At 36.5% G+C, this 15,128-nt stretch overlaps 1 protein-coding gene and 1 long non-coding RNA gene across 5 annotated transcripts in view; one reads left to right on the top strand and one right to left on the bottom strand.

Moving 5' to 3' along the window:
• LOC147576073 (uncharacterized) overlaps positions 1-8,365 on the top strand; it is a 114,988-nt gene extending 106,623 nt beyond the window's left edge. For all 3 annotated transcript variants that reach the window (XR_015241729.1, XR_015241731.1, XR_015241730.1), the window contains exons 2-4: positions 3,684-3,785; positions 3,975-4,173; positions 8,160-8,365. This is a non-coding gene — a long non-coding RNA (uncharacterized LOC147576073). The remainder of the gene's footprint in view (positions 1-3,683; positions 3,786-3,974; positions 4,174-8,159) is intronic.
• Positions 1-15,128, bottom strand: part of BTAF1 (B-TFIID TATA-box binding protein associated factor 1) — a 119,598-nt gene that overhangs the window by 84,409 nt on the left and 20,061 nt on the right. For both annotated transcript variants that reach the window (XM_086680361.1, XM_086680362.1), the window contains 3 exons: positions 12,111-12,257; positions 3,973-4,136; positions 1,348-1,484 (listed from right to left, as the gene is read on the bottom strand). In XM_086680361.1, the coding sequence (XP_086536487.1) occupies positions 1,348-1,484; positions 3,973-4,136; positions 12,111-12,257 (448 nt within the window). The remainder of the gene's footprint in view (positions 1-1,347; positions 1,485-3,972; positions 4,137-12,110; positions 12,258-15,128) is intronic.

Here is a 15,128-nt window from a genome sequence, read left to right as displayed (position 1 = left end):
GAAAAATAAAGTCTACTATTTCTATATTCAAATATTTGGGTAAAAGTGCTTATACAAATAAAGTCAACAGAAACCTATTAGGTTACTATATACAATCCTAATAAGTTGTTTACTTAAAAAACCCTGTAGTAATGAAGTTCAATTAAAATTTCATACTGAACAACTTAACAAGTAAAAATTTATACCGAGTAGATGTTTATTATTTACTCCCTTTGCACCTAGTTTTTAAATAAATACTATAAAACACTTACATTTTAGCTTTATATTTATAAACGGAAAAAACAAAAGGTCCTGTCATCTGCAAAAAAAACTTTGTAAGTTTTCATGTGTTTAATTACTCAAACATTTCTAGAACACCATAAAAGATTCTGATTTAACAGAGCTGAATGGGGCATTTTAATGAATGCCCCATTCAGCTCTGTTAAAGGAAAATGAAAATCTGCATTTTAACACACCCCTCAAAGTGCTTCTGAACAAGGCTGTTTTGAACCACTCTTTTAGAAATGCTGTTCCAGACCATACACAGATACCACTTTTATTAATTCATTAAAAAAAATGTGGACAGTGATTTTATCCAGAGTTCTTTCCTACAAGATTAAGTAAATAAACTTGGATTACTACCTCCTATTTGGTCTAGCCACCAGGCTAGAAGACAGATGATGTAACACTGTGACAGTTCTATACTAATCAATATTCTTAACTTGTGGCCCTTAGGGGCGCCTGGGTGGCTCAGTTGGTTAAGCGTCCGACTTCGGCTCAAGTCATGATCTCGCAGTTCGTGGGTTCGAGCCCCATGTCAGGCTCTGTGCTGACAGGTCAGAACTTGGAGCCTGCTTCGGATTCTGTGTCTTCCTCTCTCTGCCCCTTCTCCCCTTACACTGTCTCTCTCTCTCTCTCTCAAACATAAACATTAAAACAAAAACAAAAACAAAAACAAACTTGTGGCCCTTAGACCACCTCTCTGACTTCACTCGGTCCTACCCTCACCTCTGTCTACTCATCCTAGATATACTGCCTTTCTTTCTGTTTCTTGAACAGTCTATGATTAAGGCATTTACATTTGTTCCCTCTGCCTGGAATGCACTTCCCTCGGAAGATCTTCAGCCCCCATTCAAAGGTCATAATTGGTAAGGAAAAATAAATCTGCATATGTGGATTATTCTGGGGAAGCTGTCCTAGTCCCTAGTAATAATAAATAATCTCTGACAATTGAGCAAAACAATCCAAATGGTACTCCACAGCTAAAGACAATGTCAGCAAATGTTTTTAAAAATCAGGCAGACACAAATTTAATCTATAAAGCATCACTGTTTTAAATGAATAAGCAAAAAAAAAAAAAATTACTACCTCTTTTCATTAGTTTCCACTGCATCTCTGGATCTCTGTTTTGCAAATAACTTGGCCATTCTTTTAGCTTTGTTCTTTTGTCTACTGCTCATTCCTGCTCGAAATTCTGAGTCAATCAATTCAGCTGCCTGGAGAGTCTAAAAGAATAAAAGAATGCTGAGTTTGAACTTTTGAAGTTAAAATAAATACTCACAGCCTCAGAACAGTACTAAGTCTATAAATTTCACTATATCCAAACTGACCACAGTTTGACAGCTTCATGCTATTCTGTTATATGGTTATTACCATAATTTCACTCTTTTATTCCTTATTTCCTATTCTTCCAATTCTCAGCAGATGTTTGTATGTTTCTTAACTTTTTTTGTCACCAACGTAGCACAAATGTATGATCATAACCCACAGATAGGGTTTTGAAAAGGTGATACTTCAAAATGACCACAGTAATAAAGATGTGGTGGTACACAGATACAATGGAATATTACTCAGCCATAAAAAAGAACAAAATCTTGCGATTTGCAACAACTGGATAGATCTAGAGTATAACACTATGCAAAATAAGTCAGAGAAAGACAATCACCATGATTTCACTCATATGTGGACTTTAAGAAACAAAACAAAAAAAAGAAAAAGAAAAACCAAAAAACAGACTCTTAATCATAGAGAACAAATTGATGGTACCAGAGGGGAGGTGGGTGGAGGAATGGGTGAAACAGGTGAAAAAGGTTAAGAGTACACTTACCTTAACTCCAAGTAACATAGAATTGTTGAATCAATACATTGTACACCCAAAACTAATAACACTGTATATTAATTATATTGGATTTAAAATAAAAACAAAACAAAAAAACTGTAATACCACCCTAAAGTTGTAGGAATAAAGAATATTAATTAATATTAATAAGTAAATAATTAATATTAATTAATTTCAATATCACCTATTGAAAAAAAATTACAGGCATAAGTGATCCAGCATCCTATAGTCAACTTAACTCATATTGCTCCTTTTCTCTTAAGCCATCACTATCTACTGTTTTTGCTGTCTTTTCCATTCATGGGAGACATTATAAAGGCTGTGAGACAGAAATGCTTTCAGCTCAAGCCTAAAAATCCTTTCTGCCCTTAACTGATTTAAGATTCAACTAAAATTCACTTTGACCACTAATCTGGGTCACTGGTATGGATACCCCGCTACGGTCTTAGTCCAGAGACCAATGGCGCATATACAAGCAATGATAAACCTATGGCAACAAGTAACATTAAGCACCTCCTCCCAAAGGTCCATGACATGTAAGGCCAACCCAACTTGGATCTCACAAACCTCAAAGTCTCTGCTGCCCATCCTACATACAACTATTCTGTCCATACCCTATCTTCTCTAATATACTTGGCTCATCTTTTTTCTTATACCATACACAATAACCACACTATAATCACATTACTACATTTTTGTTCTCCTTTATTCTATTTTTATTTTTTATTTACACCTCATGCTTCTCTTTGCACCTCATTTCTTTCTGTTTCTTTATAGTTGTCATATTTTCTGCCTCTTTATACTCTTCTTTTTTCCTCAGGAATGTTCTTTTTTTTTTTTGTCTGCAAAAGTTATTCATCAACACATACTCCATTAACCCTAAAGAAAGGTTTGAAAATTCTGAAGGTTTAGAGAACCAGTATAAAGGAAAAGGCCAAAAGAAAGACAAGATAAGGGTTTCATGACTGCAAAGCAGGAATTCTTAATAAGGACCAGGAAACTCTAAAAAGATACTGCAGTGGCAAGAGGAAAGAATACCAACCCCCTTGAATGTTAATATTTCAGTTGCATGTGAATTTTTCTTAGGAGAGAGCCACAGCTTTTTTACTGGAGCTTAAGCAGTTTGGGACGTTAAAAAAGCAGCAGCAGCTTGCGAGCATCCAATGGGAATTTGAAGAATGGAGAAAAGGGAGAAATACAGAGCAAAATTATGGTACATCCATAGAACAAAAGAGAATGAAGCTATCAAAAAAACACATGATCAATCTGTATTACTGATATATTCAGCTACACGAAATGGGAAAAGATAAATATGGCTTAAAATACAAATATTTGTGTCTGCATGTACAAGTAATTCATGAAGGGTTGCCTGTGAGGCATGGGGACATGCATGTCCATCAATTATTAAAAACTTTTTACTTCATATTGTATACCTTTTTTCATTGTTTGAAAATTTTCTTATCATATCTGTTACTTTGCCAAATAGAATAATAAATCACTGCTCTAAAGATTTCTAATATCATATTAGCCCTTACTATCCTCTACTCTCTCATTTACTCTTTTTTTTTTTTTTTTTCCACTGAAGAACAAAGGAAAAAGCAATTGGTGCAACTGGGATCTCTCAATAGCAGTGGCTCCAAAAGGCCCACCACAGCGTTTATCTGACAGTCAATCCAGAGTTTATAAGGTAGGCTGAACTTCTATCTCTTTAGGATCTGTTACCAGAAATCCAATTTATGAAGACACTAAATACTAAATTATGGTGGGACAAGCCACAATGAGCAACAGCATTTTTTTTTTCATTGCAATAACATGGCAAGATGAAGCAAAACGCTTGTATTACTTGCAGTCAAATAACCAAAGATTTTACCTACAGGTTGTTTGTTTATAAGGGCTGTTGAAGTTGGAGTATAATCCAGATCTTCATCATTGAAGAGTTCTTCAGTACTCATTCCAATGGCTTCTCCCATATTAAGACCAAGTTTCTTTTGTAATAGTTTCCGTTGGCGTGCTATCCTCTCTTTAGGATCCACTTCACCTTTAAACAGAAAAGAAATACATTTCCTCCAAATCAGGTAAGAAGTTTTCTAATCAATGAAGATCAAACTTGATTAAAAGTAAAAAAATTTTAACTATTAAAACACCCCTCTCAGGAGGTGGCTCAGTCAAAGTCCAACTCTTAATTTCGGCTCAGGTAACGATCTCACGGTTCATGGGACCGAGCCCCACGTCAGGCTCTGTGCTGACAGCGCCGAGTCTGCTTGGGATGCTCTCCCTACCTCTCTCTGCCCCTCCCCTGCTAACACATGCACTTTCTCTCAAAATAAATAAACATTTAAAAACAAACAAAAACCACCCCTCCTGACAATAAAACAAATCATACTCACAATCTGAACATGTCATAAACTCTATTATCTAACTATGATTGAAAAATAGTGTTATAGGGGCACCTGGGTGGCTCAGTCGGTGAAGTATCCAACTTCGGCTCACGTCATGATCTCACAGCTCGTGAATTCGAGCCCTGCATCAGGTCTGTGCTGACAGATGAGAGCCTCGAACCTGTTTCAGATTCTCTTTCTGTCTCTCTCTGCCCCTCCCCATTCACGTACTATCTCTCTCAAATATAAATAAACATTAAAAAGAAAAATAGTGGGGGCGCCTGGGTGGCGCAGTCGGTTAAGCGTCCGACTTCAGCCAGGTCATGATCTCACGGTCCGTGAGTTCGAGCCCCGCGTCGGGCTCTGGGCTGATGGCTCAGAGCCTGGAGCCTGTTTCCGATTCTGTGCTCCCTCTCTCTCTGCCCCTCCCCCATTCATGCTCTGTCTCTCTCTGTCCCAAAAATAAAAAAAACGTTAAAAAAAATAAAATAAAATAAAATGTAAAAACTTAAAAAAAAAAAAAAGAAAAATAGTGTTCTCACTAACAAAACATTCTAGGAATTTTCACTGAGATCCCACCATTGCTCCACTATCAATTATCAAGTATATATAAAAGGAGATTCATGCTTATGGAAATAAACCAATCTTATTTATTTATTTATTCATTCATCCATTCTCCACACCCATCATGGAGCTTGAACTCACGACCTTGAGATCAAGAGTTGCATACTTGGGGCACCTGGATGGCTCAGTTGGTTAAGTGTCTGACTCTTGATTTTAGCTTAGGTCATGATCTCATGGCTTGTGAGTTCCAGTCCTGCACTGGGCTCTGCTCTGGCAGTGCAGAACCTGCTTGGAATTCTGTCTCTCTCTCTCTCTCTCTCTATCTTTCTCTCTCTCTGCCCCCTCTCCCCTGCTCATGTTCTTCCTCTAACATTAAAAAAAAAAAAAAAAAAAAAGAGCCTCCAGTCTTTCTAGTTTGAGGAACTAGAGGAAAAAGAGTTAAAGTTCACTATAGCCACTGAAAGGTAAAGAAAACCCAAAAAAGAGAGAGCCAGAGAGAAGACCCAAATTCTGTAAAACCTCAGCTAAAACTCTAGCTTAATTATAAACTATGTGAGCACATGGCAGACTCCCAACAGTCCAGCTAAAGCTAAAAAGTGAATTGAGATTTGAGCTGTTGCCCATCTCAGAGGAATTGCAATTTGAGTTTCACATAATTAAATGCCTGCTAAAACAAGCAAAAAAAGAAAAAAATCAAACCAAAATCTTTTTTCGAAGAATATAACGGAATCCAGCCTAAACAATATATATAGCATTTATCACGTGAGGGGCAGAATTCAAAATTAAGCAACATACAAAGAATCAAAAAATGTATCCCACTCTCAAAAGAAAATTACGAAAGACCAACTCTGAGATGACCCAGATGTTAGAATTAGAACACATGATTTTTAAACAGCGAGTTTAACAATGGTTTATAAGGAAGATACTGTCACAATGAGAATATAGAATACCTCAATAAAGAAACAAACCATAGGGGCACCTGGGTGTCTCATTCGGTTAAGTGTCAGACTCTTTTTTTTTTTTTTTTTTAAGTTTTTTTTTCTTAATGTTTCTTTTTAAGAGAGAGATAGAGTGTGTGAGCAGGGGAGGGGCAGAGAGAGAGGGAGACACAGAATCCAGAGCAGGCTCCAGGCTCCAAACCATCAGCACAGAGCCCAACGCGGGGCTCAAACTCACAGACCGCCAAAGTCGGACACCTTGAACGACTGAGTCACACAGGTGCCCCAGCATCTGACTCTTGGCTTTGGCTCAGGTCATGATCTCGTGCTTTGTGGGTTTGAGTCCTACATACGACTCCAAATTGACCATAGGGAGCCTGCTTGGGATTCTCTCTCCCTCTCTCTCTGCCCCTCCCCTGCTCATGCTCACTTTCAAAATAAAAAAAAAAATTAAAGTTAAAAAAAAAGAAAGAAAGAAACAGAAACTATAAAAAAGAAGCTGAAAGAACCATATACTTGTAAAGGGTGAATTATATGATGTGCAAAATATGCCAATAAAGGCATTTAAAAAAAAAAAGAAAAGTAGATCTGGACTGAACTATACAGAATCTGAAATTTTAAAAATCAGAGTGAGCCTAACGTCTGAATGGAAATATCAGACAAAGCATAAGTGAATTTAAAGATGAGAGGAATAAAAGTACCCAATCTGAAGAACAGGGAGGGGGAAAAAAAGATCTAAAGAAATAAAACCTGAAAATGAGATTAAAAAAACAATTCTACTTACAATATCATTAAAAGCAAAACTTAAAACTTATACTCTGAAAACTACAAAAATCCTGGTGAAAGAAATTAAAGATCTAAGTAAATGAAAAAACATTCCATGTTCATGGATCATAACACAATTACTATCATTAAGACTGTAATACTTCCCAAACTCATACAGAGTCACAATTCCTATCAAAATGCCAGCTGACTTTTCTGGAGACACCGAAAAACTGATCCCAAAATTCATATGGAACCAGAAACATCCATAACAATCCTGAAAAAGAAAACAAAAGAAAACAAAACAAACTGGAGGTTCAAGCTTCTTGATTTTAACACTTATCACAAAGCCAAAGTAACCAGGACAATGAGATACTGGCATAAAGATAGACATCAGTGGAACAGAACTGAGAGTCCAGAAATAAAATTGGCCAGTTCTATGGCCAATTGGTTTTCAACAATGGTGCCAACATCATCAAGTTCTTTTCAAAAAAGGTGTTGACACAACAGGTTAACTACATGCAAAATAATGAAGTTAAACCCTTAACCTCACAACACCACAAAAATTAACTCAAAATGGGTCAAATACATGATAATAGAAGAGCTAAAGCTCTAAAACTCTTAGAAAAAACACAGGAGTAAATAACCTTAGATTTGGCAATAGCTTCTTAGACATGACATCAAAAATTTGAAAAAGAAAAGAAAAAGATAAGATGCACTTCATCAAAATTATTAACTTTTGTGCTTCAAAGACTATCATCTAGAAAGTAAAAAGAGAACTCGGAATGGGAGGATATGTTTGTAAGTCACCAATAGGAGATTTGTACTTAGAATATATAAAGAACTCTTACAACTCAATAATAAAAGACAAGTATCTCATTTAAAAAATAGGCAAAGGATGTGAATAGACAGTTCAAAGAAGATACACAAACGGTCAATAAACACATGAAAAGATGTTCAATGTCATGAATCATCAGGAACATGCAAGTCAAAACTGTAAGATATCACTTCACATTCACTAACTAGTATGGTTATAATCAGTTAAGAACAAGTGTTGGCAAGGACACGGAGAAATCAAAATCCTCATATACTGCTGATGGAATGTAAAGTGGTAGAGCAAGTTTAGAAAACAGTCTGGCATTTCCTCATATGGTAAAACATAGTTTCCACATGATCAAGCAATTTCACTCTTGGGTAGCCATACAGGAGAAAGGAAAACACGTCCATACAAAAACTTTTACAGTAAACCCCCGGATTGCGAGTAACTTGTTCTGTGAGTATTCTGCAAGGCAAGCAAACATTTCTAATAAATTTTAACTTGATAAATGAGCAATGTCTTGCAATGCTAGTAGTACATGACACTGAACATCACATGATCACAAATGAGCCAAAGGTGTTCTCTGTTCTCTCTCTCTGCAGGATTGTGGGTGATGGCCTCCCACGCTTGGATGCTCAGTCTCAGGCTGCGGTGTTTGGCAGAAATCAGCGGGTGCAAGCCCTATGTCAGGCTCTGTGCTGACAGTTCGGAGCCTGGAGCCTGCTTGGGATTCTGTATCTCCCCCTCTCTCTGCCCCTCCCCTACTCATGCTCTCTCTCTAAAAATAAACATTGAAAAAAAAAAAAGAAATAAAGAGAGTAGCTTAACACTACATCACAATGCCTATGTCATTCACCTTACTTCATCTCATCAAACAGGCATTTTATCATCTCGTATCATCACAAGAAGGTGAAGTACAATACAGTAAGATATTTCAAGAGAGATTTCTATAACTTTTATTAAAGTATATTGTTATAATACTTCTATTATTAGATATTGTTGTCAACCTCTTACTATGCCTAATTCATAAACTAAATTTTATCATAGTTTTGTATGTAGAAGAAAAAATGGTATATATAGAGTTTGGTAATATCTACGTTTTCAGGCATCCACTGGAGTCTTGGAATGTATCCTTTATGGATAAGACTACTGTATAAAGTTTCAGTTTTGAAACACAGAGTTCTGAAGATCTGCACAACAGTGTAAATGTACTTAATATTATTGAATTATACATTTAAAAATAGTTAAGATGTAAATTTTTTTATCTATAGTCTACCACAATTAAAAAACTGACACATCCTATAACAGGAATAAAAACTACAGAGGGAATCAAAATGAAGTACTTATACTACAAAATGGATAAACCTTGGAAACATTCTGCTAAGAAGCCAGTTGCAAAAGACCATATTTTAGATGATTCCATTGATAAGAACTGTCCAGGATAGGCAAATCTAGAGAGACAGCAAGATGCTTAGGGCCCAGAAAGGGAGGGAAGAAAGAAGGGTGTAGGAGGTTGATAGCCAAAGGATACAGGGTTTCTTCTTGAGATAAGGAAAATACTCTAAAACTGACTGCACATATCTATGAATATACTAAACACCACTGAACTGTATGCTTTAAAAATGAGTGAATTGTATGGTATGTGAATTATATCTCAACAAAGCTATTTTTTTAAAAATTTAAGTCTGCTCTACCTGGAGAGAAAAACACTAGGCATCCAAAAGCGAAGACTGCTGGATCACAAGTCCATGATACACATAAGTCCAAAATCAGTCTTCTCATTTCAGGCAAAGTCCTACTGCGGAAAGTAACCCACACAACCGCAAACGAAAATCAGACTAGCACCTATACAAATCATGTATGTGTCCTTCATATATGAGGAAACAAACAGATGAGATATTTAAAGAAAATCTAATTAGAGGATTTTAAATGAGCACTGTTGAGCATACTGTGACTTATCATCATTAAAATCCAAGTTCCCCCAAAACTGGGGTTTCCAATCCTGGTTACATATCAGAGTCACCTGTGTAGTTTTTTCTTTTAAATACAAAGACCTAGAGCTCTCCACAGACCTATTAAATCAGAATTTCTAAGGTAAGACCAAACACGTATTTTTTTAAGTGACAGGGGGGACACTGCCTTTTACTCCTGGATAAGGACCAATGATCTCTGATATGATGACAATAGTAAAATTAGTAAGCTTACTGTTGAGAGAGAACTTTTTTCAAATTGTAAAGTTTTTTTTTTTTTTTATTTTTTTTAAATTTTTTTTTTTTTTCAACGTTTATTTATTTTTGGGACAGAGAGAGACAGAGCATGAGCGGGGGCGGGGCAGAGAGAGAGGGAGACACAGAATCGGAAACAGGCTCCAGGCTCTGAGCCATCAGCCCAGAGCCCGACGCGGGGCTCGAACTCACGGACCGCGAGATCGTGACCTGGCTGAAGTCGGACGCTTAACCGACTGCGCCACCCAGGCGCCCCTCAAATTGTAAAGTTTTTGAAATGACTTCTACCTCCCACATTAGAAAAACTATGCTTTTCTGGAACTTAACCAAATTCTCCTTTTAATTCTCTCCAAAAATAATTAAACTACAATTGACCCTTGAATAACACACAAGGGTTAGGGACACCAATCCCCCAAGCAGTTAAAAATCTGTGTAACTTCTGAGTCCCCAAAAACTTTACTACTAATAGTCTCCTGTTGATCAGAAACCTCACCAATAACATAAACAATCGATGAACATGTATTTATACATTATACACTACATATTCTTACAATAAGCTAGAGAAAAGAAAAGTGTTATTAAGAAAATCATAAGGAGGGGTGCATGGGTGGCTCAGTAGATTGGGCCTCTGACTTTGGCTCAGGTCATGATCTAGCCATTCCACAGTTTGAGCCCTGCGTCAGGCTCCTGAGAGCTGGAAGCCTAGAATCTGTTTCAGATTCTGTGTCCCCCTCTCTCCCTCTGCTCCTCCCCAATTCATGCTCTCTCTCTCTCTCTCTCAAAAATAAAAATAATAAAACCTGAAAAAAAATTAAAAATTAAAAGTCATAAGGAAAACATAATTACGGTACTGTACTATATCAAAGAAAAAAACACATATAAGTGGACCCACACATTTCAAAAACCTATGTTGTTCTGAGGTCAACCAAAGATCTTTCAACAGAAACCATACTGGGGTGCCTTGGTGACTCAGTTGAGTGTCTGACTCTTGACTTTGGCTCAGGTCATGATCTCGCAGTCTGTGGGATTGAGCCCCCAGTCAAATCCCTGCTTGGGATTCTTTCTCTCCTCTCTGCCCCTTTCCTGCTCCTTCTCTCAAAATAAATAAACTTAAAAAAAAAAAAAAAAAAGGAAGAAAGAAACCATATTAAGAGTTAATAGGTATTTGTCTTTTTTTTAATGTTTATTTATTTTTGAGAGACAGAGCAGGGGAGGAGCAGAGAGAGAGGGAGACACAGAATCTTAAGCAGGCTCCAGGCTCTGAGGTGTCAGCACAGAGCCTGATGTGGGGCTCAAACTCAAGGACCACGAGATCATGACCTGAGCTGAAGTCGGACGCTTAACTGACTGAGCCACCCAGGCGCCCTGTTTGCCTTTTTTTTTTTTTAAGAGGAACAAGTGAAGATCACTTCATTAACTTAGCTAGACAGATATGCTTTGAGTAATAACTAACTTTATTAGCAACAAAAACTGTTCTCTTTTGGTCTTAGGCAAAAGAGCAACTTATTTACTTACAGAAATCCATCAAAAACATCAAGGTTTTTTCCACTCAAAGCATGAATCCTGAATGGCCAAAACATTATTTTATATCCAGATGGATTCTATAAGTTTAAAGATAATGGGACAAGTACCTACCCAACATTTATTTTTCATTTTTAGTGTTTGCTTTGGTCACCAGCATGAGTAGATCCAATTATTTAAAATTTAAAACACATGATAAAAAAGAAAACTGTCATACAGTCTCCCAAATGTCCCGAATTGTGAAAACAGTATCACAATCTGTACTAATCCAGGCTTTTAAAATCTACTCAACTGGGAGAACCTGGGTGGCTCAGTCCGTTTTAACCATCTTGAATTCGGCTCTGGTCATGATCTCATGGTTCATGAATGTGAGCCCCATGTTGGGGTCTGCGCTGACAGCACGGGGCCTGCTAGAGACTCTCTCTCTCTTCTTCCCTCTCTCCTTCTCTCAAAATAAATAAACTTGAAAGAAAAAAATCTATTCAACTGAGGCCCTTGCGTCACACTTTATAATTTCGCTAATACATAATAAAATGCCTGTTCAAATACTAGTATGTATATATTAACAATGCACAGATATAGTACAAAGTCACTTAAAAGAAAATATTCATATGGTACATTAGATCCAAATATTTTTGGTTATCTTCTCCACCCACAGGGCCTCCACCTCCCCAACTGCAAACTTCAGTCAATTTACATTTTGTAACATCTATGTTGATTTTGCATGGCTGGTATTATAGCATGCCAAGTAATAAATTAGTCTGTACACACACATTTCAGATTTTCTTCTATCGGACTACTACATACCTGATTTTTCATCTTGTACTTCAAATTCTGCACCAGCAGATCCCAAAAGTGATGCCCCATGCTGTAACAATCTACATATATCAAATCTGTCAAAATTCAAGCGATCTGTAGCAGGTGAATCTTCCATAGCACTTTCTGAAGTAGATTCTAAATGAGGTTGAAAAATATTTAATTTGATTATAAAGTCAAAGTATAGAATGAAAGAAAACAGCATCATGTGGGGTGGTTGGGTAACATTTTAAGACAAGTAAAAGGGAGAATTAAGTAGAAAAGCTACTGTGGATTTACTTATGATCAGCTCTTATTTACGAATAAACTATTTAGTTGGAGCCCCCCCACTTCTACAAACTATCAGAATGCCAGTGGGTGTAGGTATAGCTGTTTTTGACTACAAAAGCACATTATATGAAGAAATGCATCCCATATTGAAAAACGTATGCTAAATGCCATACTGTCTCCATTTACTGTTTAACAGTTTGAAAATACCAACTAATAGCCTGAGTTCATTATAGTGCAAAATTGGAAGACATATTCACATACTATATTCATATATAATAAGCTAATAAGCATCATTCCTCCCTATACCTGAGGAATATCTATGACACAAAGCAAACTATTCATTCAATAGGTCTCCTCATAATATGAGCAAATTATAATCTCCTGGTAAATTGTGAAAATCATACATCCATCTGAGGCCTAAAAGTATCCGTAAAATGTTTTGTATTCCTCCCAAAAAAGGTTATGCCATGATGAATTTGAAAATCTACTGTAACTGTTCACTGACTTAATAATTTACCTAGCAGGTATTTGCATATAATTCATCTATTAAACAAAGCATAATTGCTTTAAATTTTCCAGTGATGATAAGCAACCTTCCCATAAATTTTAATGCTGGTGTAACTAATTGATTATTTTATAAAAAGAATCTGAGTTCTAATATCTCTATATACCAAAATAAGCATGGAAATAAGCTGAAAAAGAGGAAGCTCTTTTCTAGAACAAGTTATAACTTCTGGTCATGTATTTCATTTGATGAGGGAAGACAAATTAATATAATCATTCAAAATAACAGGTGCTAGATAATTAAAGCAAAAATTTTAGACATGCTAAAATGTATAATAAAAGTGAAGTTATCAAAGTGACTTGAAAATTAAAACAGGTTGCACCATATTCTCAATTAAAATGCACACCTTTACAATTTTTTTTTTATGAAATTTATTGTCAAATTGGTTTCCATACCACCCAGTGCTCATCCCAACAGATGCCCTCGTGAATACCCATCACCCACCCTCCATTCCCTCCCACCCCCATCAACCCTTAGATTGTTCTGTTTTTTAAGAGTCTCTTATGGTTTGGCTCCCTCCCTCTCTAACCCTTTTTTTTTTCCTTCCCCACCGCCACGGTCTTCTGGTAAGTTTCTCAGGATCCACATAAGAGTGAAAACATATGGTATCTGTCTCTGTATGATTTATTTCACTTAGCATAACACTCTCCAGTTCTATCCATGTTGCTACAAAGGGCCATATTTCATTCTTCTCATTGCCAAGTAGTATTCCATTGTATATATAACCACATCTTCTTTATCCAATTGTCAGTTTATGGACACTGAGGCTCTTTCCATAATTTGGCTATTATTAAAAGTGGTGCTATAAACATTGGGGTACAAGTGCCCCTATGCATCAGTACTCCTGTATCCCTTGGGTAAATTCCTAGCAGTGCTATTGCTGGGTCATAGGGTAGATCTATTTTTAATTTTTTGAGGAACCTCCACACTGTTTTCAGAGTGTCTGCACCAGTTTGTATTCCCACCAACAGTGCAAGAGGGTTCCCGTTTCTCCACATCCTCTCCAGCATCTATAGTCTCCTGATTTGTTCATTTTGGCCACTCTGACTGGCGTGAGGGGATATCTGAGTGTGGTTTTGATTTGTATTTTTCTGATGAGGAGCGACGTTGAGCATCTTTTCATGTGCCTGTTGGCCATCCGGATGTCTTCTTTAGAGAAGTGTCTATTCATGTTTTCTGCCCATTTCTTCACTGGATTATTTGTTTTTCGGGTGTGGAGTTTGGTGAGTTCTTTATAGATTTTGGATACTAGCCCTTTGTCCAATATGTCATTTGCAAATATCTTTTCCCATTCCGTTGGTTGCCTTTTAGTTTTGTTGATTGTTTCCTTTGAAGTGCAGAAGCTTTTTATCTTCATGAGGTCTCAACAGTTCATTTTTGCTTTTAATTCCCTTGCCTGTGGAGATGTGTCAAGTAACAAATTTCTGTGGCTGAGGTCAGAGAGGTCTTTTCCTGCTTTCTCCTCTAGGGTCTTGATGGTTTCCTGTCTCACATTCAGGTCCTTTATCCATTTTGAGTTTATTTTTGTGAATGGTGTGGGAAAGTGGTCTAGTTTCAATCTTCTGCATGTTGCTGTCCAGTTCTCCCAGCACCATTTGTTAAAGAGACGGTATTTTTTCCATTGGATGTTCTTTCCTGCTTTGTCAAAGATTAGTTGGCCATACTTTTGTGGGTCCAATTCTGGAGTCTCTATTCTATTCCATTGGTCTATGTGTCTATTTTTGTGCCATACAAATTTTTAAAAGCATACATTCATTTTTAACTATCATTGCAGGCAGTCAGAAAAATAATTTCCACTACAAGATATCTAAAGGACACGTAAGAAATTAAAGACCCCTCCAAATATCCATATATAACTGTGCTTAAATTTAAAAAATAATTACACTAGTCTCCCAGTAACAAGAGAAAACACTTTCAAATATTTACACTGCACTGATTTGGTTTCCTTTTTTTTTTTTTAAGGACATAAATTCCTTGAGGGAAGCAATAATCTCCATAAATCAAGCATAGAATTAATAACTTAAAAATATGTATGAAAATATAATTTATCTAATATCTTAAAGCATGGTGAAAATCACCTTATTCAATGTCATTTCCCGACAAAGCTGTACCTGAAAATTAAGGCTTTAAATTAAAACTGTAATTTTTAAAATATAAAATGTATAGTATAATTA

Source organism: Puma concolor, chromosome D2, assembly GCF_028749965.1.
Source record: "Puma concolor isolate L17-30 chromosome D2, mPumCon1.1.hap2, whole genome shotgun sequence".
Lineage (NCBI taxonomy): Eukaryota > Metazoa > Chordata > Mammalia > Carnivora > Felidae > Puma > Puma concolor.
Note: the sequence above shows the minus strand (reverse complement) of the source record. Positions and strands in the feature narration are given on the sequence as shown.